Consider the following 26,344-nt stretch of genomic DNA (forward strand, 5'->3'; position numbering starts at 1 on the left):
TTACGTCGTAGTTACAGATTTATGCACTCATTCTGCAACAACAGGTAGCCTAAGTTTTATGTCAAAGCAACCCTTTAACTGAAACTGAATATCAATATATTTACTTAAAAACAAGGCTTAAAAACACCTTAAATGGTAATCATTTGAATTTATTTAGTCATTAATATGTAATAGGTAATAAGTATATTAGTGTAGCACAATAAAAAATAATTAACATGATTAAAACTGACCTAGTTTTTGTTCATGGCCAGTAATCTAAACAGAAAAAAAAACATAGCTGAATAACAGTGTTAGATAACGTAATTAGAGTGGTATTGTGCAGTTTGGAACACAGCCCCTGTTTTCACTGGGCACACTCATGTTTGCAATGCGTTGAAGTGTGTTATGCAAAATCGATGCATTTTTGTTATCATTAAAGCCAATTACATTGACATTGGGCTGTGCAACATCATCTTTACACCTTTATAAACAATAAATATTCCCCAGCTCCACATTCACATGTTGTTCCAGCCCTTGTCTGCTGTTATAACTTAGAAAACATAAACAAAACTGACCAGCTGCAAGTTTCATTAAGAAGAGAGCATAATGAGTTCTCTTTAAATGGATTTTGAACTTCATGCTGTGTTTTATGCTGTGTTTTATGCATATCACCCACCCTCACCCAAAACTCTGTGAACAGCCTTACGTAAAAAAGGCCAAAATGAGTTTACAAGTGTATCTGGCCAGAGTTCAGCCTGGGGCTTCCTGCGGCTGAAACTCAGGTGTTGGCCAAAAGGTTGGGAGGCCACCCGTGCAAGCTATTAAAATGGCACCAAAACAGTCCCAGTCTCCTGAATGCAAATAGCAGATTGAGGAGGAGCATGCCAGGCTGCCAGCATTCCTCACCGCCTAGCTGCCAGGTTCTGCTAAACCACATTTTGCCTCCAGAGCATTTTAAATGCAGGGGTGATTTAGGTTTGTGGACATGTGAGTGTATAAAAGAAGTGGAGACTAGACCTACAGGACCAGAGCCGTGGTTAGATAGGTAGAGCTACAGCGGCACAGAAATAGAGACTGTTTACTGTCAGAGACAGAGAGAGAGAACGTGAGTTTACTAAGCAGGAGTGAGGGAGAAAAAGGAAGAGAGAGAGACTGCAGGGAGTCAGCCAGAGGACTCTGGAGGCTCTATCGCTCTGAAAGGACCACCCTGAAGTGCATGGACATGCTTGGGAAATAGGTCAATTATTTAATGCTTTCTGTTCACCTGAAATAAATTGCCTCACTAGGAACCAACATAAGCATTTCTTAGCTATAGAATCATTCCTTATTAATCAGATATATCAGTATATTTACATCTTTTAGGGCAGGTTTCCTAGAAAGGGATTAAGCCTAGTCCTTGACTAAGTTTCCTTTAATAGGAATGAAATCTCCATTTAATCTCTGTTCGCTTTTTGTCAGAATTTTTTCATTCCACCTTAAATGCTGCAGTCACAGTAACTTATGCTGTACTATTTAAGGTGGAAGTGGAAATGCATCTCGCTAGCTAGCTACAGAGACATGCTACTACAGATTTTTGGTTTTCTTTGGTCACTCCTTTCGTGATTTCTCATAATCCTCTGTTTGGACCATGTCTCTGAGAAATCTCTGTTTTGAGGTCCATGCACTTTACCCTACCCTTCTATTCCAACAAGAATTAGGACACCCTACCCCTAGGCACAAATATGCAAAACAGAGGGGACGTGCTTTTGTTGACTTTAATATTAACCATTGCCTTTACTTAGAAGGAGAGCATATTAATGTGAATGGTTTGATATGTTAAAATTGAGACATTATTTAAAACATTTGCTATGATTAATTATGCCTTAATTAACATTAATAATGTCAACTATTCAGAAGATGAGATATTATGTTGTATGATGTAAGTACTGTTAATTAATGTACCCTTATTGTAAAGTTTAAAGTGTTACCAAATATTCTTGATGATTACAGCTCATTGCTCTTTGTTGCTCTCTAAAACAATATCATATTTTGCCATCGTTTTATTATTAAATCAATGTCTTAATAGCAAAGCGTGTTCTGAAATGAAAACAATATTATTTATTGCAGTTATCTGTTTCTATATTAGCCAAAGCTCTATAGTTTGTGCCCATCACATTAATATATTCATAAATTAGTACCTGTTACATTAGCTATAGCCTTACATTAAATTTCTGTACTGTTACATTAGCTATAGCTCACATTAATTCTCTGTACTGTTATATTAGCTTTAGCTCACTTTAAATCCCTGTACTGTTACATTAGCTAGAGCCTTACATTAAATCCCTGTACTGTTACATTAGCTATAGCTCACATTAATTCCCTGTACTGTTACATTAGCTATAGCCTTACACTAATTCTCTGTACTGTTACATTAGCTATAGCTCACATTAATTCCCTGTACTGTTACATTAGCTATAGCTCACATTAATTTTTGGTTCCTTTCAAGGTTTCTTCCTCTTAAAGGGTGTTTTTCCTTGCCACTGTGTCACCATAAAAATTTGCATCTCTGTGGTGCTGCTCATAAGAGCCGTGGACCTGTTTTTCTCTGTAAAGCTGTTTTGTGACAACCTTTGTTGTAAAAAGTGCTTTAGAAATAAAATTGAATTGAATTGAATTATTTCTGGGTAAATATATTGTCCCAAACAAATCAGTTATGGTGAGAATTGGTAGAAGCAAGGAGTGAAATTGGATTGGACTGAACTGTGCCTGCTTCTCTAGGCTTAAAGGTAGATATATATGTTTAAGGACATGTATTTGCAGAAAGGCTGTGAATGTAAAGACACATGTCCTGATGGAAAAGCAAACACCGGATCATATCTCTTCCCTCTCTAGCCAAGGTCTACAGCTGCAACGAATTACAATCTTCAACACAATCTCCGGATCCTGCTCCACAGTCTGTACATCAACACAGCTCAATGTCTCTCTCTATCAAATAAGCTCATTATGGCTCGAAACAGGCTTAGGAAGAATGCCAATGCAAGCATTCTTGTGAGATGAGGTGAGGGACTCACAGACTCTACTGTCTGCAGCACTGTATGACTAATACAATGAAGCCCACACTCAGGCCTTGGCTGGGGATGTGGCCTTTGTAGTGGAGAAACTGAAGCTCTTTATCATTTCCCTGTTTTCAATTCAGAATGGCAACCACAAAGTGATAGGGCATGGCAGCCATGAGAGGAAGAGGAATTAGGACTTCAGAAGCAGTTAGCGTTGGATTTTCACACTCATGTCAAGAAATGCAGCCTGCAGGGGAAGTTTGGTGGTTTAGGGGAGTAAGAATATCATATGTAATATCAAACATATCTATGCTGTTGTTTGTTCTAAACACCTGTTTTGTCTCAATTGAGGGATTTACTTTAACTCTCTTCATCTATAATGCTACTATGCAGTTCATAAAATACATGGTTGCTTATAGGTTTCTTTCAGCTCTGTTTGTCTGGTGCTTTTTCACCTTCAGGCTTTAAAAAGTAAAATATGCTGAACAGCATTCAGGTCAGGTCACAGAGTTGGTCAGCCATGAACATTCCATGACCTCAATAGTCACATACCTTTCATACCTTTTTTTTGTTACAAGAAAATAATGATATGGCAATTCTGATGTCTGATATTTTTGTACTTATCTGCACAAGTCAGTACATACTCTTTTATAAAATACACTGTATTATTATAAGTCTGTGAAAGAGCACACTATGATGTAGTCCCAGCATATGACCGCTGGATGTTCCCAATGTTAAGCACCATCAGTTTGTTTGTGGTAGTTTTTATGAGTCTCAGTTAAGGATTAAGTTTCTTTACACTTAGTCAATAAAGACATACTGACTTAAGCCCTATCCGGACGGGATTAGTTTCTCAGTGAGATGTCTGTGAAAAACATTTCACACTTCTACTCAGTGATAAAACTCTTGCATCTGGACTGCAATTAAAAAAAAAACAGGAGAACCACTTTCTCGGTCACATGACATCACGTTCAGTGGCTCCTCCATTTCCACTCACTGTTGTGTTTACCTGGATCTCCGAGTAAACGTGCGCCCAAAGTGTAATTACGGTAGTGGACAAATAGCTATTTTACTGAATGCAAGGTGCCTAAACACTAAGACATTAAGACTAAGACAAGGTGACTAAACTCAGACATGTGGATCTGGACGGGATTAAAATGACCAGAGGACCACGGAGTTCAGAGAAAAACATTAGGTAATTCAGCCTGCAATTTTCTCAGAGAATGTCTGAGAAAAACACATACGTGGACGTTCCGGATGGGAATAAAATCACAGAGGTCCCCCCATGAATGAAAAAAATACTCCTGGATCTCCTGAGAAAATAATGTATGTATGGTGATGTATAGCCTGTACATTCTAAAGAGTGCCCCTAATCACTAATTCGTTCACTGTGATTTGCTGATACAAATCCTGGATCAAACGGCTTGCCATCATCAGCCGTCTAGACAGCAGAATTGGCCTCATTTTCTCTGGGTGGGTAGATGGCATTTTAATAATGGCAAATAACTCCTAGTGTGACATTGGTCAGCACAGGCTTCTGTTAGCTGTAGTATCTGAGATGGGGAGCTTTTGAGATAGCTTTCCTCTGAGTGCACTGGCTGCCTAGTGATTCTCCATCAGCAGCAGTTGGAAAAGCGATGGTGACTGACTTTACATGTGTTGGAGGAGGCGTGTGCAGATCTATTGTCTGGGACACTTAAAGTGATAGGTGGAGTTTATATAAGCAGGAAATGAGTAATTGGCCTTTCCAAATTGGGTAGAGGCATTAAAATAGTGCCAAAACAGTCAAAGTCTCCTGAATGCAAATAGCAGAGGAAGTGTTTTGCAATTTAGGTAAAATTAGACTGAAAAAATAGTGTGACTTATTTTTTACCCTTAATTATAGCTTACTGGCATTGGTATGTTCTTGTTTTTCCTGTGCAAGAGACAATACACAAAACAGCTGGAATTCCTCTATGGTTGACCAGTCTGCACTATAATGTTATATTTATTTCAGATTTGTTCTGGATCCTGGAATGAAGATCCAATGCTTATGAAGTAAAATTTACTTAACTCAGCAGTAAACTGGAAGTATTAGGCTGTAAACACACTGAACCTAAGTTTATAATCTTGCTCTAAAATTCTTTTGTTTATTACTTTGGCTGTGTCTAAAATGCAAGCCATGCTGACTTGTTGCCTTGCTGCACACACTATTTTATTTAAAACTCAGTGTAGAGATGAAGGTCTCTGTATCAAAATCAAAAGGATTAAAATACGTCCTGTCAAGGTAGAAATAGTTACAGCTCTCTGCTGAATATCAATATACCAATAAAACAGAAGCCTATATAACGAAACTTTAATTTAGACATGAGAATGTGTCTTCCTGCCTCAGAACCGACCTTGATTAGATGGTATTCCTCACAATTCACACACAGGGCAAATCTTCTACCTTCCAGTCTGGGATCAATTAATTGCATTTGTATATTCATAAATACACCTACAAAAGTGGTGTGTCTCCACACAATTGCAGCCATGTGATTCAGATCATGTGTTCTCTTTGTTCTCTTTCATCTTTTCCAATCAGACTGTGTCCTGTGTGCACTTAGCCATCTCAAATGAGCTGTATCTGGAATAGATTCCACGAACACACTCAGGAACTTAACCTCTGCACGCCATGTCCAATTTAATAATGGCAAACCAATCAAACTGTGATTTCTCAAATGCTTTATCAGCTTTTATTCTCTAATGCAACTGAGAAATAGAGTTAAAAGTCTTGTTTTTGAACTTTTGTCTAGACATGTCTCTTCTGTTTTTAGTTTCTTAACTTAATAATCTGAAGGCTATGAACTTGAAACAGTCTATTACAGCACTGCCTGTCTTGTAATATTTCTAGTAAATTGCATGTTTGATTGGTATATTTAAGGTTTTTACTCTTTTTCTTCTCACAATGCGCACTACAACAACACAATGGGCACTTTCTCATGTGTATTTTGTAAAATCTGTTAAGCTACTCAGGGCCTGTGCAATAATGTGTTACTTATATTGTAAATATTCTCATAAAGGTATCTTATTTTATATTTTTTTCTCTGCCTCTCTGATTTACTCTTTCTTTCAGAACCCTTCCTCTCTGGATTGGTCCATTCAGAGCGCTCTGTCATCTCTTTTCCCTCCGTTTGAGGCCACGGCCCCGACCGTCCTGAGCCAGCTCTTTCGCACCATCGAGGAGCGTTACCATGGGGATGCACTGCAGTGCTTGTTGGACTACCTCATTCCGGCCAAACACATCCTAGAGAGCGTGCAACAAGCGGCCTGTGTGAGTACGAAACATCGGTATCACAAACAATACAAAGGAAAGGTGGTCTTTGATCGTTATTAATATTAATATAAAATACAAAAAACACCTGAAATTCATGTAAACTTTACTAAATAGTTATTTCTCTTATTAGTACTATAAATTCTTAACTATATATTACCAGTAAATTAGGGCTTTCGATCAATACAATTGTTACATAATTCACACAGTTTTCTGTGAAACATCACAATTAAAATGCTTTTTTAACATTTAATAATGGATATTTAAATGTAAAATAAAAGAAACAATGTCAGATCATAACAGTGAAATTTTGTATTTATATTCAAATATGTTTGTTTAATTATATTGTTTTTATCTTCATCTGTGAACTGTGTTCAAGTCCACAATATCAATGCAAAATATGAAAAAGGAAGATGAAAATGTTGTCAAGTCAAGTAGTTTTATTTATTATATAATAAAAGAGAATGGGAGACACTATGTCTACAATACAGCAGGGACACAAATAGACATACATGAGACAGAAACAAGGTGCAGTAGTGTGGGGGGAGAAATAGATATATAAATATAAGTAAAAAAAAAAGAAGCAGATATATAATATAAAAGAGTGGGAGACACTATATGTACAAAACAACAAGACACAATAAACATACGTAAGACGGAAGACAATAGTGCAATATTGATGGTGATTGAGATGGAATATCAGTATAAATAGTATATAACAGTAGTGCAAATATGGTATATGGTATATAGCTTAAGGCTGGTAAAGTGTCTTTCTATAGTTTATCTTACTCCTCCTTCACATTCAGCCAGTTACTGACACATACCAATTTAATATAGTGTTTGAAACTTTACTTAAGGAAATGGATAATACCACAGTGCAGCTCACTGCCAAAAAAAACTTCTAAACATGACTTTAACAGATAAACGGGGATTATGCAGGTAGGAGAGGAAACGTGGGAAATTACTGCTTCACAGAACCAGCAATAGTTTGTGTGTGAGTAAGTGTGAGAGTGTGAGAAAGAGAAAAAGACAAAGGGGGGGGGGGGGGGGGGGGGTAGTAATTGTCAGTTTTTGAGATTTAATCCATATTTTAATATAAATAAAATGTTATCTTCCATCTGTAATGCTGTGTTTACATAGACTGCTAAAAAACTGCTAATATATCAGTAGGCTCTGTAAAATGAGTAAATTACGGGAGGAAGTTGTGGCTAAATTTACTCATTAAAAAAGTAAAGTTACTAAAGTTTTAAGATTAATTGCACATGTTAACATTGACTGCACTACATTAAATTAGAAGCAGGGGTCAATATAAGGTTACAACAAAGTATTAAGGCCATTTCGTGCTGTCTTTTTAGTCCCTGTGGATTTTAGTGGCTTAGATCCAAGTTTCCTTGTCCGCTCAGCACACGATAATTTTGTTTTGTCTTCAAGAGAAGTAGAAGCTCTCCAATCAGTTCCTCTGAACGAGATTCAAGATTTTTTTGGGAATGCTTGAGAGAGCTACTTTTTCAGCTCCACTCTTTGAATCAAGTCCAAGCAGCCTTGATGAATCAGCAGTGGAATAATGAAATTAAAGCTTGTTCCATCTTAACAGTTCCAATGTATCTGATTTAAAAGCTTTTCTTATTTAGAAAAGCTAATTTCTGAACCCTGTTCTCTTCTTTTTCTTTATCTCTAACCTTCTTTTCTCTCTTTATTTCTCTAGGCTGAGTATTCAGATGTGCTGTTCCGCTGTGAAGGATGGCCGCTCTGTATGAGAGATCGTGTGGTGATTCAGCTAGCGCCCATTAACCCGTTACTGTTACGTCCTGGAGACTTCTACCTACAGGTCGAGCCCTTCGGGGAACAGTCAGCCCGCATTGTCCTGAAGAGTCTCCTCGTGCAGGGAGATCTCCTGGCACAAGAGAATTCGGTGTTACAAGCAGGTTTGAGGGTTCAGGAGGGCCCAACCGTTGAAGAGACGCCCATCCCAGAGACATCCTACCCCTGCATATTTACTGAGGCTTGGTTAAGGGAGGTAAACCAGGGCCGCCATGGTAATCATCTACAGCAGTGTGTGCTTTCTTCAGATCAGGGGATTGTGAAGGTGCCTTGGACGGAAGTAGTCAACCCAGAATTCCTGGACAAGCCGAAGGCAAACATCAAGTCTGAAGCAATGACATCATGCCCAACTGCAGCAGTAATGCAAGATAATCAGCTTCTCAAGCAGGAGGCTCAGTTACCTGCAAACATGGCACCTCTTGAACTAGAAACTATGATCATTCCAGCTAAAGATGGGGTTGCAGTTTCTGTTCGATTGGTTGACAGTGGCAGCAGACTTATTAAGGTAGATCAACCAAAACCTGTGAGCAATTCTGTGGGAAAACCCATTGGATGGGTCTCCCCGAATACTTGGGACTGCAAGTATAATCGGGAGCTTGAAGGAGAGTATGTTGATCTCTTAGATTTCGCCAAGGAGAAGGAGAATTTGGCCTTCAACAAAGCCGCTTTACCTACTCTTCCAATGTCCTTCAGACCTGCTCCCAATCCTCCAAAAAGGGATGACGCCTTTTATGTCCAGGCAACAGGAGTAATAGATGAGCTTTGTGTTCCATGTTCAAGAAATAAGCACTTGTCTCAAGACCTGCAGAAAGGTTCAGAATCCAGATGTAGGCATCGTCAGTCTTACTTAGCAGCTCTAAGGAACCCTGTGAGTTTTGAGAAAGCAAGTGTGATGGCTCCCCTAGAGGAAACCTGGCCTGATTTAGGGGAAACAGAATTAGGTTGTGACCGACATGAAATTGACCTGGGGATTGAGTACCTGCGCTCTTCAGCAAGCCAGGGTTCAACCCAGCTTATACAAGATCTAATGTCCCCCTGCAAGAACTTAACCGAACAAGAAGATAGTCTGAGCACAAAACATCCTAATCAGAACATGCCTCAACCAAGTCCTCAAACAGTTCAGCAGCCAAAGCCCTTGCTTATTGGACAACTTCCAGAAGAACTTCATAAATGTGTACTGGAACGTAAAACAATCCCTGACAACAGACACCCCTGCCTGAGCGAAACCACAAGGTATGAACCTTGTCAAATGCGGGCCGGTGGCCAGAAGCATGGAAAGAGCCAGCACTTACCTAAAATGGGACTAAGAGCTTTACCTGATCATAGCAGCCACAGACAAGAGAATAATGCCTATAAATGTCAAGGTGTAGGAAGAAAACCAATGAATCCATTTTTATACGGTCCATCAATTCTACACAAAGACTTGACACAACCCATAGACCAGCAGAGACCTTCTCATGTTCATCATTCACAGCACAATCAGAACATGCTTCAACATCAACTTCAACATCAAAACAATCCTGTGGACCAAAAGTCTTCATATGAAAGCAAATTGCGCTCTGAAAGCCCGGCCTCGCCTGTACAGGTGTTAAAAGTTTCAGGCAAAAGCAGATCCAAAGCCCGTTCTGCCTCCTCAGTAACAGAATCAGTCAGAGAGTGTCTTCAAGTGGACAAGATGACCAACAGGAGTCGCAGTGATGTCTGTCCAGAGATCATACCCATGGTTCCTGGGATTCACGCCATGCAGAGCAAGAAATACACTCCCTTTTTACTAGCGTCTCCGAAGCTGGACCGATGGAAAGGAAACAAAAGTGGTATGAAGCTTCCTGATTTATTATCCCATAATATACACTCATTGTCTGTGATTTAATTGAAAGTGATGGTATGTTTTTAATTTAAATCTCTCTTTGTTTTTAAATGAGATGTCATTTAGTCTCAGAGAGCCATCTGCCTCAAATGTTGTCGTTTTAGACCCCCGCATTACTCATAAGCTTGTGCAAGCATGATTGATTTGAGTAATTGTTTAAAGAGAAAACACGTCTGCCGTATAGACTACCCTGGAGCTGTGTGGGGAGGCTCGTCTGGACGGCATCCGGCAAAAGGGTCCTCACAGTGTCACTTTATATTCCTGTGCCAAGTCCAATCCATTACAAAATAGACTGATTTACAGACCAGAGAAGAATGTGCTGGGATGACAGTCGAAAAAGGTCTTCCAAAAAAAGGGAGCACAGTGACCTAAGGGTCAAGAGTCAGAGGCCAGGAGCGTGTACAGCGTTCCAGCAGAGAGTTCTTTGACTCCTCTCCCCACTTCAGCAGAATGATGGCATTTAGGCTGAACCAAACGCCAGCGTTAAGAGACGGAAATAACTGCACCCCTTTGTAGGCCGAGACGTTTGATGTCTTTTTTTTTTACTGGAACACAAGGAGTTCACTCAGTTGTATGTGGTGTTTTAAACAGAAACAGAACACAGAGCAAGGCCAGTTGCACCATCTAGTGGAGCTAAAATGTCAAAACATAAATCTGGCAATGGCAGAACTTCTTTAAAGAAGAACTCCAGTGTAAAATTGACTTTTGGTGTAGTAAAACATGATAAAGAGTACTTACCTTTTCCCATTCTCCCACAGATTTCCGAGATCTAGTAATTTTTTACAGTTTGTCCAAACATGCTTTAGCATGGACGATATGGGGCATATTTTGCCCCTGCAGATAAAGCGATTTTACACCGTTATCCAGGCTCAAAGTAGCTAGACATCTCTGGTAGAATCGAGAGAGCATTTAAAACAAGGCATTAATAACTTTAAAAGTGCACAAGAAGCTTATATAAAAAAACACTGTTTACAACCCGTAGCATAACCTAATCTCCGGGCGCCCGGAACAAACGGTGCTAATGGTTTATGGAAAACAGATAGAGGTAATTATAAGAAAAATAAGAAAAAATGTTTTTCTTACAATTTGCAGCAGGGAATGAATGTATCTTATAATCTTTTAATAAAAATGTCTCATATTTATAGTTGGTTTTTGAAGTGTGTAGTCTAAAAGTAATGGAGGACTGTACCTTTTTAGTAGTATCATACAACTAAATTTAATGCTACATTTTGTGACATGATATAACAATTAATACAGTTGACTTTGTATCTGAATGTATTTTCTGACATGATAATACAGTGAGATAATTATGTTGTTAATTTTGTTTTACACAAAATAATGCAATCTGCAAACAAAAATCAATTGAAATCATTAAAAACAGAAAACAAAATATTTTTAAAGATATTTGGTTATTTTATTACTCAGTTATTTGATAATTATTTTCATTGTCATTGCTTACATTTTTGTTTATGTAGATTTTGCTGCTGGAATATCTCTTTTTTATGCTTCATTTGCTTGCTTCTGAGTCGATGGGGCTTATAGAAGGAGCCATTCATGTTGACTCTTCATTGGCCACATGATTTTGGTCTTCATTACAAGGGTTTATAACAGTAATTAGTAAGAGTAAGACAGACACTTGATTAATCCAAGCAAAAATAATTGTAAAACAATAAGCAGAGAGTAGTTGAGTAAAACATATACTTGTCTTTTGAGCACTTCTTTTGAGATTTTTCTTAGCAGATTTTAATAATAATAATAATAATACTTTATTTTTATATAGCGCTTTTCTAAAACCCAAAGACGCTTACAGTCATCATATGTGAAAACAAATAGAAACATTACACAACAAGTGGTGACAGACAATCAACATAGTACGAGAACAGACAGCAGGGATAAGTGGTATAGTACATTAAACAGAGGGAAGGCCGTAGGCAAGAGAAAAGAGGTGAGTCTTGAGTGTAGATTTGAACAAGGAAAGAGAGGAGGATTGTTTGACCACAGATGGGAGAGAATTCCATAGTTGAGGAGCAAGTCTGGAAAAAGCCCGATCACCAAAGCCACGGAGTTTAGAGGCTGGGACTTTAATAAGTCCAGCAGTAGCAGACCTAAGGGATCGAGATGGTCTGTAAGGAAGAAGGAGGTTTGACAGATAAGGAGGTGCAAGATTATTTAATGCCTTATAGGTAAGTAAGAGAATCTTGAATTGAATCCTGTATTTAACAGGGAGCCAGTGAAGATTTTGGAGAACAGGTGTAATGTGTTCATGGGTGCGAGTGTGAGTGAGTAAACGGGCAGCTGCGTTTTGTACCATCTGGAGTTTATGGATAGAGGAAGAACTAATGCCAGCAAGCAAGGAGTTACAGTAATCTAGTCTGCTGGAAATGAAAGCATGAAGGAGGATTTCAGCAGTGGACTGAGTAAGGGATCGTCGAATTTTAGCTATTCTGCGCAGATGAAAGAATGCAGTTTTCACCACAGAGTTGATGTGAGCTGTAAAAGAGAGAGTGGAATCTAGAAGAACGCCCAAATTTCGGACTTGGGTAGAGGGAGAGATTACTGTACCGCCAAAGTTGAGAGAGAGAGTAGGAGTTTGATTGAGGACTGCTTTAGTGCTGATTAGGATGAGCTCGGTCTTATTACTGTTTAGCATGAGAAAATTGTCCTTCATCCAGTTCTGGATCGCAGAGAGACAGCTTTCTAAATGAGTAGTGGGTGGGTTATTGATAGAACTAGTGCTAAGATAAATTTGGGTGTCGTCCGCATAACAGTGGAAGTCTAGGTTAAAGTGACGCAACAGAGGCCCAAGAGGAAGGATATAGATGATGAACAGGAGAGGTCCAAGGACTGATCCTTGTGGTACTCCGTGTTTAATCACAGAGGTATGGGAGGAATAGCCAGCCAATGAAATAAATTGTTTTCTGTCAGTTAGGTAAGATGAGAACCAGTCCAGGGCAGTGCCAACGATGCCAAGTTCACAGAGTCGAGATAGAAGGATAGAGTGGTTAATTGTGTCAAATGCAGCACTTAAATCTAGTAGCAAAAGAATGTTTAGAGCACCAGCATCAGCAGCTACCAGTAATTTTAGTAATTTGTGAACATTTCTGGCACCAAACTCCATAGATAATAAATGAATATACAGCCAAAACTGTCAACATGTGCACTTTTATTTTAATTGGACTATTTTATTTTTCATTGGATTATCATTTTGTGAATTAAACACTTTTTCTTTTCCATTTAAAGATACATCCCCCTCTGGAAAAGACAACCTTCAGTTTATTCCACCTTTGAATGGGGTGATGATCCAGACCTCCAATGCTGAGCTCCTTTCAACAACCCAGGCACAGAACTCCTCCACCCCTGGACCTAAAATTCAGCTTATTCCTCTTTCCCAAGATCCAGCCGTCAAGAGCCTTCTTCAAGTGGGCATCGTGTCTCTGCCAGGTGATCCGTCTAGTATTACTACAGCAAGATCCAAAAGTTTAAAATGCTTCTATTTGATATAATTTCTAGTTGAATGCATAGTTTTCACTCTAAATTATTTTAGCATTTTGAGTGAAAAGATTTAACAAGACTTACAAAACTATTTTGTAATTGGTAGAATATTTTTTTCCTTTAATGTCAGAGTGCACGTCATCACACTAGTTTTTCACTAATTGTCATGAGCTTTAGTAAAAAACATTTTTAAAAGGAATTAACATGATAAAAACTAATGTTTTCAAAATTATCCTGTGTTTTGTTTATTTCCATGAGAAATACACAAATTTTAGTGCAAAACACAGGACATCTCATTTAAAATGTGTATGTTGTTTAATATTATTTAATTCTTTAATCATGAAAGTAGTCTTTCACTGTTACCATGCAAGGCCACATAGAGCAAAGATACGATTAATAAAACTAATAGTTAAATACAAAGGTAAAATAAAATAGGTTGTGACAATATTTAAAATTAATGAACGGTAATATCTGCTGCAATAAACCCATTCATTTATATTTAGGCTAAATAAGACTATATACCTTATGTTCTGTGATTTTTCTGTTGTTTAAATTATAGGCAGTCGTGATCGAGCAGGTCGAGCCGTGCTCGAGGTCTATGGTGGAAAGAAAGGCTGGGTGTCTCCAGTGGTCTCTCCTCAGGAGCTCTGCAAACTCTTCATTTTCCTACATTCCATACCCAGGTACCACATGTGCCCTTTGTCCTCAAAGGAGCTCATTCACACTTGTGTTTCCTGAACACATCTTATGATGAAAGTTAACTTCCATGAGGTTAAATACCTTGGCTTATGATTGATTGTTCTTTTCAGTTGCTTTGATCCAGAGGCAATTTAAAGTAATGTGATTCCTGATATTATGTAAAATTAGCTATGAACATTCTGTCCACTAGAGAGCAGCAAGAGACAGATAGGATTTCAAGGAATGTTTTATATATACAGCTCTGGAAAAAATTAAGAGACCAGTTCAGTTTCTGAATCAGTTTCTCTGATTTTGCTATTTATAAATATAGGTTTAAGGAAGATGAACGTTGCTGTTTTAATCTATAAACTACGGAAAACATTTCTCCCAAATTCACAAATAAAAATATTGTCATTTAGAGCATTTATGTGGAGAAAATGAGCAATGACTGAAATTAAAAAAGATCCAGAATCTCCAGAGCTCAAATAATGCAAAGAAAACAAGTTCATATTCATAAGAATAAGAGTTCAGAAATCAATATTTGGTGGAATAACCCTGTTTTTAATCACAGTTTTAATGCATCTTGGCATGTTCTCCTCCACCAGTCTTACACACTGCTTTTGGATACCTATATGACACTCCTGGTTCAAAAATCCAAGCAGTTCAGTTTGGTTTGATGGCTTGTGATTATCCATCTTTCTCTTGATTATATTCCAGAGAATTTAATTAGGTAAAATCAAAGAAACTCATAATTTTTAAGTGGTCTCTTATGAACATATGTTTATGAAGTGTATACAGTACAGTTGTCTTTGTAGTTTGTAGTTATAATTTAATTATAAATTGTGGCCCTTTTGTTGCTCTGTATACATATTGTCCTCCTTTCGCCTTATGAGATTTTATTAGTAAATGTGGATGTTAGTATATTAGTAATTATTCTATTATATACACATCCATGCTGCTATAGCAAAAGTGCCTTATACACTCGTACTCTGGATTACAGAGTGCAGCTACTTCCCTACTACCCGACTCTACTATGTGTAGTATGTGTATTTATCTTGTTTTTTTATTTTATTTTTATTTCATTTTATTTTACCTTACGTTACAATTTTGTTCCACCTCATGTACCAAATTTTATGCGCATGACAATAAAATCTCATTGAATCCTTGAATCCTTAAATGGTTTCTGTTTGTCGGTTTGTAATAACAAAATGTTCAGAAAGTGGAAAGCTGATTTTTTTAAAAAAAATCTGAAATTAACGCTGTGACTGTTCTTTGCAGGAAAGAGGTGAAGGACCTTGGATTAACAGTTGTGATTGACAGCAGGAAGAGCCAGCCTCCATCTGCGCTTTACAAAGCCCTGTTTATGCTACAGGTAAGTTCAGTACTCACAACATTTTGCAATCTGTTGATTAATAAAGAAATAGTCTGTACACGCCAAATGTATTGAAAAAGACCACCAGGGGTCAGTAAAAACCTAACAACAAATCCAGTGATTTCAAAAACTTGTCCTGCAGAGCCAACTTCCTGCAGGTTTTTAAAGCTAAACTGCTTTAGAGGGCAGGAATTAGTTGGATCAGATCATGTGGATTAGTTAACGAGTTTTCACACAGGGAAAATGCTACAAGTTATCGCTCCAAACTGTGCCTGGGCACAGTACACTGAACCATGCTCTGGCCCATCTCTTCAAGCAGGCTCACTTGGACTCGTGCACAGTATGCATGCAGTGTGAGCACTATCCATGCCCGAGCATGAAACAAGATGACGAGAGCATACAGCAACAGCTGGAAACAAACACACAAGAATGCTGATATATTCAGTGAAATTCAGTAATATTATCTAGCTTGTGTATACCAAAGGTCCATTGAACAGTGTTATGACATGCTGAAGAAACTGTGCATGCAGTATCTGAAGGTGCGGAATGCACTCTGTAAATCTGCCATCTTATCAGATGAAAAGGCAAAATTCTCGTAGTATGAAGCTGTCGATAAAATAATCAGGCTTAAACCAAGTAGCCAACCTAATATTGGACAGCTTTATGGAGGACATAAGCATGCTCGGGCACGGATTGTTTAAGCACAGTGTGAGTGCAGGCCAGCAGTGGAGTGGGAAGCATGGTTCAACCAAACCGTGCTTAGTGTGAGTACACTCTTACTGGTCAGAGCTGTCTAGGGCAGGAGCAAGAAAGTAAATACAGGAAGAAGTTTTTATCTACTGGAATAGTGTACTTTTCTGTGCAGTTTAACTTAGAGCAATGGCAGAAATGGAATTTGACTTTAGCTCAGAGTACATCTGATTGTTGGTTTGGATTAAGGCCAGATCACATTCTTACCAAAGTAATTGCTGCAGAGTAAGTTTGGTACCAGATTAAGACCACCTCCTCTCAATGGACGGCTGTTTTGGTTCACATCTGAACAAGATTACTGTATTCACACCTTCCCAAACAAATCGCACCAAGGATAAAAATGAACCAGAGTCTAATTTAAACAGACAAAAAAGTGCCTGTAGTGTTTGTTTCACATTAAATTTGACTCCTCTGATTTTTTAAGTGTTGGGTTAAAATCCAGAATTTCTGGTTCAAGCACAAACACACAGTTATCTATGTTACAGGAGCAGGCCCTCCATGCTGTGCACACTATTTTGCTGCTGGTGGATAAAGATCAAAGTCCTCGACCAGAGAGACAACCAGGATTACAGGTAACATTGTGATGAACAGCACATCAAGGAAAACCATTGACATCATTTACTGTAAAAGAATACTAACCTACAATATATTTAATCAACTATCTGCTTCTGTCAGAAATAAAACCTATTTTAAACCCAACAAAAGCAAAATTTTACTTAATCTGAACTGCTGTTCTTACATCAGTCACTATCTAAACTATTAATTTCAAAACAACAACTAATCACAAGACTTTCCCCTTATATATATATATCACACATACACTGCCATCCCACACTGTTGTACTGTAGGCCTGCAAAAATAAACTAAGACTAAGACTTGTTCTGGACACACTTACACACTCACAGTATAATGCAGCATTGTTTGTGCACCCTTGCTGGTTTTGGTGAAACTAACTAAAACAAAATAATAAACTAAAACATATTTTAATGCATGATAATTGCATATATTTACTTACTTTAATTAATACACTGGGGAACAATAAAGCTTTAGCATGTACTTTGCAATGGTTTCAGCACATTTTATTTTGGTGTTCTCCAGTAAAATTTTAAGTACATTGAAACTTTAGAGCCCAGTTTGCAGTTAAAGTTTGTTAACTGTAGAAGGGTTTCACTTGTGTCCAAACATTTGCATGCTGTCTATATAAAATAATGTTTTTGTACTAATTTCAAAGATTTAAAGATTTAAAAGAACCCTATCTTGCTCTGCTCTAACTATATTTCAGATGGATATTATAACATCACTGAAAGCTCTTCACAAGACCATCGATGGACAGCAGCTGACTTCTGAACTTGAAGGAACTTTCCCTTATAATCACACGGATTGGCTGCAGTTTCACCAAGTAAGGAAATCAGTACAGTCAGCACTCAGATCCTCTCTAAAAATTGATGTGTTGTATTTAATATTTTTAATTTGATGAGGGCTTTGTTCTGCCCAGTGCACAGGACCTTTCAGACTTTCAGATAAGAAATGTATTTAGATTTAACATGTCTTATGTTTTCCAAAAAATATTGCGAAACCTCCACAGCCCCCCTTTTGAAATTCCTGTGAATCATTTTTCCAGTTGATGTGATTGCCCTTTCCCCTTTATCTGTGGTTGTCTGATATTTAAATGTATTATCTGTAAAATATTAGCCTGCTTTTACACTGTCTGGACCTAGATGGATTGTCATTGTACAAGCCTTAATGTATAACTTGGAGTAGAACCCAGAATGATAGAAGAATAATAGGTATATATTGAGTGGCCTGTCAGGTTACTTCTTGCAGTGGTGAGACACAAAATCTAGAGCAGAGGTCACTAATAGGCGGACCGCTGTCCGGACCCGGACCCAGACGTTGTCCAATGCGCTTTAGGGCGTGTTGCCTAAAGCTGCTCCTCCGTCTCTGTTATCTTACAAAGGAGTTTCTTAAAGCACAAAAAAAAAAGGAAATTGGGACGCGACAGGAAAAAAACGCCTTTATAAAGAGATAGGGTGCCCGAGAACTGGTGGAAAAACGCAAGAGAGAGACAGGGAAGGAATGTACAAAAAATATGTCCAGAGAGGCAGTTTATTATTATTATATATTTTTTCAACATAGTTCAAACAACCTCAGGTCAGATGTTTTATACACACACATACATTATATATATATATATATATATAAAATATAGCACTGAATCATAACACAAGTTAACATTGGCGACGGTCCGGACTGACAAAATTTCCTGAATTCTAATTAATTACCCCTGATCTAGAGCATTTCTGGATTTGGTGTTGCTTGTGATGCTGTTGTCTCTCAATATTATGATCATTGAGATTAGGTGGCAATAAATGTGTCAAAATGAACTGTTCGGTTTATTTGTCTGAAGCAAAACAGTGAGCTTAATCAATAGAAATAAAGAGTAATCTACTTGTAATCATCAATAATTATTGTAAGTCGTTATTTAGTACTAATATAAAGAATTCTAAAATAAACATTGTACATTGACAGTTACATCTAAAGCATTAAAATGAGAATAAGCAGGTACTGAGAATGACTGACTGCATTACAGACATGATGAAGCATCATAAGATATATTACAGGAAGAATTCAGCTGCTTAGAACAATTGTACAGTGGGGCATTGCATATATGAGAAACATTTTAATATGAATGATATATGTTTTGTCTAGTTTATACTCTCAGAGAACAGTTTTGTTTTAGTGTTCATGTATTGCTTCTGTATATTTGTGCCTCTTCTTTCACCACAGAAACTTTCCCTGTTTGAACTGGATCTGCATGGAGCGACCATGTTACTACAGAGAGCCATAAAGAAGCTTGATAGCAACAAGAAAATGGACACTGCAATGGTATGTACATATTCTATTTAAAAATGTTATTTTTCATGTTGAAAACAAATCAACATTTGGTGGGATATCCATGTTTTTTTTACTCCAGTATTATTTTTAATAATTATTTTTGTTGTGGCTGCAATATCACACTCCTTTAAAGCATGTAAACAGCTCAGAATTAGAGCTTACCATGCACAGCCACAAAACAGCAGGTATTAGTTTTAATGCAGTGTTACAATTCCCAAAATAAACATTTGAGAGAAACTCAAAACCCACATACAATTTGGATATTTGTATGCACAGATTTGCTAGAAGCATATTATAGATATATAAATACATTGCATATATATATATTTTTTCTTTTGTATGTACATATTTGTATGTATATTATACGTGCACTGAAAAGCTGAGATGTGTATGTAAAAAAATATAAAAACAAACAGACAAATGTTTCACATTTTTCACAAGCGCCACTCTACACAACATACTGGAACAAATTAAATTCAAAACAGATTCATTTGTACTTTTTGATATTTGTGCAGTAGGAACTGCATTTTATGAGCCCTAAGATAACATGTCTATTACTTCTCACTAAAAAAAAACACATTTTCTGAGAGTTTCTGTGGTAAACCTTTAACATTAGTTACAGATTTTTACCACAGATTTTTCCTAACCATTTAATCACAGCAACATTTGTACAGATTGGTTATTGTCTGATTGACATCAGGCCTCAGGGCAAACCATCACATTCAGGTAATACTTAACCCCCCACCGCTGTTAAGAGATAGGATCTAGCTACCATGCCCGTTAGCCACAACAGGCCATAGAAGTGTCTGCCCTTAAAGAAGATGACTGACCCGAGAATGCTCTAATGACTCCTCTGGCCCTTTAGGGATAATAGGTTAAATGTTGAAATTCCCATGTTTTACATACTTTCCCTCAAGTAGTTTCTAAACATTACTTTTTATAATTTTCATAGCCCTTGATAACTAGTCTTTAATTTCACTTAATTATTGAAAACATAATAGCATAAAAAAAACAAATAATAAAATTTTTTAGTGCAATTAACATGTACTTAACAATAGTTTTTTAGACTACTGCTATTAAATGTTTGGTAGCGTATTTTTAAATGCTGTTTTTTTTTCATGTCTATTATCCTTGAGTAACGCATGGAGGTGCTGATACTGATGCATTGGTCATTGTGGCTAAACACTGGTTAAAAAAAAACATTTTAATAAAGACGAATGTTAAGAAGCACAATGTGCAATATAGAGGTCTAAAAAGGATTGAAGTCATATCTATTTACTGTACAAAATGCCGATAATGTAATTACTGTGACAGGCCTCTTCATAAGTTAATTATTCATAGTAATTTCTAGTTAAATAAGGTAAAGTATTTGAATGTTTTGTCAGGTGTTACTTAATGCAAGTTCATATATTTAAATTTCACTTTATAATATTATTAAAAGAGGAAGTCAAAGGAAACTCAAAAGCAGGCATTTTAAGAAAAGCTGCATTATATTAAGTTTTGCTCTCCACAGGAGTGAAAAGAGAAAGGAATGTTGATGATGAAAGTAGTGACAGAAAGGGTGGTGTAGATTCTGAGATCCCGAGAGACCATTTTCACAAAATTCAGGATCACCGTGGCTGCTTTTCATAGCAAATAAATAAATGAAGAAATTAATGAATGAATGAGTTAAAATACTGAACCTGATAGAAATTACTAAATTACTTACTGTTTTGTCGCTTCACAACAGCAGTGTATGTTATTTATTTATTAATTTCCCAATGCTACAGGATGCAAAGAGCTGTATACAAGAACAGAAGAGCTCCATGAAAGAGGTCCTAGAAGATACAAGAATGGTTGCGCTTCAAAGAGAGGGTGGCGCTATACTGGCCAGAATGAGGAAGGAGGAGTGTAAATTTATCCAGTCTGAAGACTACAGGTGAGCGCCACCAGTTTATTTTATATGATGAGAACATTTCATAAAAAGACCTACACTAATTATCCATAATATATAGAATAACATATTCATTTATTGAGGTTTTCTCATTTATAGGTAATATTTATTTTAGTAGGAACCTTTGGACATATTGGATTCTGTGTCAGAAGTGGTAGATAATTTCTAAAAAGGATTATTGTTGTGCTGATGGTTAGATTAGAGGTTTGATTTCTGATAATGACGATGATGTATGATGATATATGATGTTTTTTTTACACTTCAGTATATTTGCATATTTGCAACAATACTTATTTCAGTACATTCCTACATTTGAGAATAAATGTCCCTCACTCCCTCCCTCCCTCTCCCTCTCTCTCTCTCTCTCTCTCTCTCTCTCTCAGAGACTCCATGGAGGCTATGAACTTTCTGTATAACCAGGTGGAGGAGGGAGTTCACACTCTGGTGATGAGGTCCAACCAGTCCCTGCAGCATCTTGACCATGTGCTCCTGCTGAGAGAAACTGAGGATCAACTAAATGCTGTAGGGCCTCAATTGTCAGCATAATTGCTAAATATATAAAAGCTTGTGCAGTTTTTTTATATAATGTATGCTTTGTAATTTTTGAGCTTTAAAAATGGATTTTATAGTATTACCAATATCAGTCAAATGTGTTTTCTTTAGCCAACACATACTTTGAGTAGTCATTATCAAGCAAATAACAGTGTTGCTTCTGTATCTGTCTCAGTTACAGCTTTTTCTGTTTCACAGAGCAGAGAGTGGTGTGAGGCGGAGCAAAGTAGATGGCAGAGGGACCTAACTGACCTAACAGAAGAAGCCAGAGAAAGACTGGAGCAAAAGCTAGCAGACCTTCATTCTGTTTTCACTCAGGCAAAGGTATGAAAACTGAATTTTTCTTTTCTCTTTTTATTCACAGTAGAACTTCAACAACCTATCAGTTGAAAGTGGGACAGAACTTGATGGCAGCATCACATCATAAAAAGCTGGGAAACAAAAGGCTGGAAAACTAAGTGGTACAAATAAAAAGCAGCTCCAATAGGACACATTTGCAAGTAACTTACATGATTGGGTATAAGACGTTTTTTAGAGAGGCAAAAATGGGCAAAAGTTCTCCAGTCTGCAAAAAACTGCATCTAAACATTGTGGAACCATTTCAGAAAATGCTCTACAATTTAGAATCGTGAAGCTGTTGAATATCCACTCAAGTACTGCACACAATATCATCAAAAGCTTCAGAGAATCTGCAGAAATCCCTGTTCATAAGGAACAAGACTGACGGTCAGTATTGGATGCTGGAGATCTTCGGGCCCTCAGGCGGCACTGCATTATCAACAAGCATGATTCTCTATGGTGTCTGTATGGTGCCTTTTGTTGCCCCATCACAACTTTATTGAAATGTGTTGCTGCCATGAAAGTTATTTACATTTTACACAGCATACTATTTTTTTTTTAATTGGGTTATATGTCAGACACACAAAGATTACAAAGCAAAAGTGTTTAAATTCACTTTCTTAACCCAGTCCTTAAAGCCTACCAGAGGGTTCAACAATCTTGCCGTAATGTATTACGATTTCATATTTTTCATGCTTTTAATAGTTCTTACTGATTTATAATTGAACTAGGACTCTGCAAAATATTTGTAAAATGCAGTTAATTTAGCAGACTCATTACTCATTTTCAGATAACTTCATGATATAAGATTAGATTCAGAACTGAATAATGGAATCCCATCAGTTTTATGTGTTAGCAGTTTCTTGGAACCTCAAGGACAAGTACATTTAAGAGAAGCTGTAATTCATTAAGTTCTGTTTTTTACAGGAGAGAAAAGAGAAAGGAATGCTGATGATAAAAGAAGTGGAGAGAAAGATCCAGGGGACGAGTTATCCTGAGACCGACAGTTTTCACATTAACACAACAAAATTCAAGACCAGCATGGCTGCACTTCTGCTACAAGCCGAGCAGCACAGGTCAGACCTGGAGTCTCGGATTGGCCTGTATAGCTTCTGTGAGCAGGTTAGCGTGCTGTGGTTATGTGATTACATTCTTCTCAGAGAACATATCAACAAGTAGTAATCTACAGTAAGCAGTTGAGTGCAATATTAGCTGACAAGAGTTTATGAAAGAAACAAAATAACATTCATCTGTGTTTGTCAGGTGTTATCTCTAACCGAAGAATGCAGTCACTGTCTGGAACACGTGCAGATGGGCTGCAGCCCTGTGGAGGCCAATGTAAACAAGCTGAAGACCTTTCAGGAGAGATTTAAAGCCTTCTCACCCCAGCGCTTTGAGGAGGAGAAGAGTAATGCCGTGGCTGTGAAACATCCAGGAGAGCTGTGTGTGTGGAAGAAAGCCTGGGCAGAGTGCCAGAATGTCAAGAGGAGACTGAAGGAGAAGCTGCTGGAGTTTGATGGGATCCAGAAACCTCAAAAACCTCCCCAGAAGGATGCTGGGGCAGTGCTGAGCAATGCTGAGGATTCTTTGCAAGCCCTGTCTGGCAGCATAATCAGCTCCTCCTGGGGTGATCTGGAGTCCAGCTCTCAGTGGAGAGGAGCTGACAGTCAGACGCAAAGCCAGGACAGTTGTGCTAGAAGTGACAGTGAGGCTATAAGCGGCTTAAATCTCCATTATAAGTCTAAGGAGGAGGAAAATCTCATAGGAGGCAATGGACCAGATGTGTGTTCAGTCATAACTTATAACTGTAAGACTGAATCTCACATTGAAACACTCATTGAGGGAAATCAAACAAACCCACTGCTTACATATAAGCCATCCACTGAGCACAACACTCCCATTGCTCTTCAAGACCAGTTCAAAGAACCCAGTCTGAATCCTCACTCAGTTCTGACGTCAAGTATGGATTCCACATTACAAACCATATTAACTGTCAGATTAAGGAAGTTCTCTCACAAACACCGCAGTGAGCCTGACCTCAGGGCTGTTCACTTGGCATCTAAAGGTGAAAGGTCAACTTTCAATCAAAACTTAGTCAGATCTTGTAGTGATGACATCGTTAAAAGTTCTTCTAATTCTGCATCAACCTCCTGTCCACTACCTATGCGCAAAAGACATTCTTCCAACAAACTCAATGTGTTCCAAGCAGACAGGGACTCTGTAGCATCTCATCAAGGCCGATATGTTTCTGAATGTTCCAACACAGAACCAGACTGGACTGTAATCAGTAATATAAACAAGCCCAGTGTCTCTCAGGATGACCAGTTCTCCCAGATATCTCGACAGGAAAGCCTCTCCAGCGTGTCCAGCCCCAGACAGGGCTGGCTGAAAGAAGGTGAAAGTAGTGAAATCCACTTGGATGACAGATCTTCAGGCTCCTTCCAAGAAGTCCCCATATTTCCCGACATGCTAGAACAAAGCCCAGCCTGCAGCCCGACTCTAGCACTGGAAAACAGAAGTAAATTACTGTGAGTAATCAGGGCCATGAGTCTTCCAAAACTAGAGAGACCAACATGTGCAGACACTTACAGCCCACTGGCTGTTGTTTTTTATGATATGCTGTGCAGGACTGTGCTCTGTTTTCATTTATAGAATTAAGTGATGACCTCAAGTTGGCATCAGTGATATGCTGATGATTGGATGTTTTGTATGCATGTGTGTCTGTGTGTGTCTTCTTTAGCATTATGATAGCATTATTGTTAGCAAATGCCTTAAATTGAGCCTCTCCAACAAATAACCATATATTGACCATTTCTCTATTTTGGGAGAAATCAGTTATTCTTTCAGGTGTTTTATATTTGGACAGACTTTTACAGTAATAATTAATATGCTTTTTGTTTTAGACGTATATGTCTCAACTAATGACATAATTTAAAATAAAGTAACTTACAATATTTAAAGATTTATTAATTAAATATTTCTTCCAAAAATAAAAAATAGCCAATTTACAGGCTTAATTGTGGTTATATATATTTTTTATATTATAATAATATATCAATTAATTTCTTTGAACCACCAAAGCAAATAATGCAAAGCATTTATTTTATTTACTTTTTATTATCAGGGATTTTAAGTATCATAAAAATGAAAGCTTTGAGAGAATGTTCAGTGGTCTGCTATAATATTTATACAATACAATATATACTTATATTGCATAGGTCCCTGTGTGCTGCTACAACAGATCTGACCTTTCAAGTCATGAACTCCACAAGACCTCTGAAGGTGTCCTGCGGTGTCTGGCACCAAGACATTAGGAGCAGATCCTTTAAGTTGTGAGGTGGGGCCTCCATAAATTATAGTGGCACCCATGACCATGTTGCTGGTTCATCATTCTTCTAGGAGTGGGCGATATGGCCCTAAAATAATATCACAATATTTCATGGTATTTTTGAGATGATGATACTTTCATCAATGATAATTTCAACAAAATGAAAATAAAATTTTATTATTGTATACGATATGATATGGCACATCAGTTTTGGTGATGATCTAACCCAGTCATCTGATCTTTAGAGCCTATGTCAAAGTGTCTCAGATTTTTAAACTTTCCCATTTTCCTCATTTTAACACATCAACTTCAAGTACTGACTGTTCACTCGCTGCCTAACGAATCCCAAACTTGACAGATGCCATTGTAGATGATGATGATCAATGTTTTATACTTCACCTAGCCATGATGCTAATATTATAACTGATCAGTCAATTTATTAAATCCCATTACAGTCTAAAATGGTTCATTCTTCTTCTTTTCCTTGCAGTAAGCTGCAGCACATCATGGAGGAGCTTCTGCGAACTGAAAGAGAATATGTTAAAGCTCTGAGCTATGTCATGGAGAACTACTTCCCAGAGCTGGAGCGCTCTGATGTACCACAAGACCTGAGGGGCCAGAGGGGAAACATCTTTGGAAACCTGGAGAAGCTGAGAGACTTTCATCAACACCACTTTCTGAAAGAGCTAGAGCTTTGCCTGAGAGATCCTTTTCGTGTGGGACGTTGTTTTCTGAGACATGTACGTTGATTTTTGTGTGTTGTGTGTTACACAGTTATAGCACAAAGAATTTCTACTTACATCAGGGATGTCAAACTCTAGAACACAAAGAGCAATGTTAAAAAATATCAATATGAATCAATATCAGTATATTTATTTAATTTTATATAATTTCATTAACATTTTGCTATATAAACTAATCTGTTCATTGTTTATTTAAAATAGGCCAACATTTGCAACAGGTAAGTATGGGCCCATGAGATAGACCTTGAAATATTACAGTAATAATTAA

General features: G+C 37.6%; 1 protein-coding gene across 1 annotated transcript in view; it reads left to right on the plus strand.

Annotated features, from left to right (window-relative positions):
• quo (quattro) overlaps positions 1-26,344 on the plus strand; it is a 50,440-nt gene that overhangs the window by 14,561 nt on the left and 9,535 nt on the right. Inside the window, exons 2-15 of the mRNA XM_007253300.4 lie at positions 6,109-6,306; positions 8,012-9,941; positions 13,235-13,435; positions 14,046-14,169; positions 15,443-15,536; positions 16,772-16,858; positions 17,569-17,685; positions 19,074-19,172; positions 20,951-21,099; positions 21,498-21,636; positions 21,865-21,990; positions 22,933-23,127; positions 23,269-24,533; positions 25,824-26,073. Of these exons, the coding sequence (XP_007253362.3) occupies positions 6,109-6,306; positions 8,012-9,941; positions 13,235-13,435; positions 14,046-14,169; positions 15,443-15,536; positions 16,772-16,858; positions 17,569-17,685; positions 19,074-19,172; positions 20,951-21,099; positions 21,498-21,636; positions 21,865-21,990; positions 22,933-23,127; positions 23,269-24,533; positions 25,824-26,073 (4,974 nt within the window). The remainder of the gene's footprint in view (positions 1-6,108; positions 6,307-8,011; positions 9,942-13,234; positions 13,436-14,045; positions 14,170-15,442; positions 15,537-16,771; positions 16,859-17,568; positions 17,686-19,073; positions 19,173-20,950; positions 21,100-21,497; positions 21,637-21,864; positions 21,991-22,932; positions 23,128-23,268; positions 24,534-25,823; positions 26,074-26,344) is intronic.

The sequence above is a fragment of the Astyanax mexicanus genome, chromosome 5 (assembly GCF_023375975.1).
Source record: "Astyanax mexicanus isolate ESR-SI-001 chromosome 5, AstMex3_surface, whole genome shotgun sequence".
Taxonomy (NCBI): domain Eukaryota; kingdom Metazoa; phylum Chordata; class Actinopteri; order Characiformes; family Acestrorhamphidae; genus Astyanax; species Astyanax mexicanus.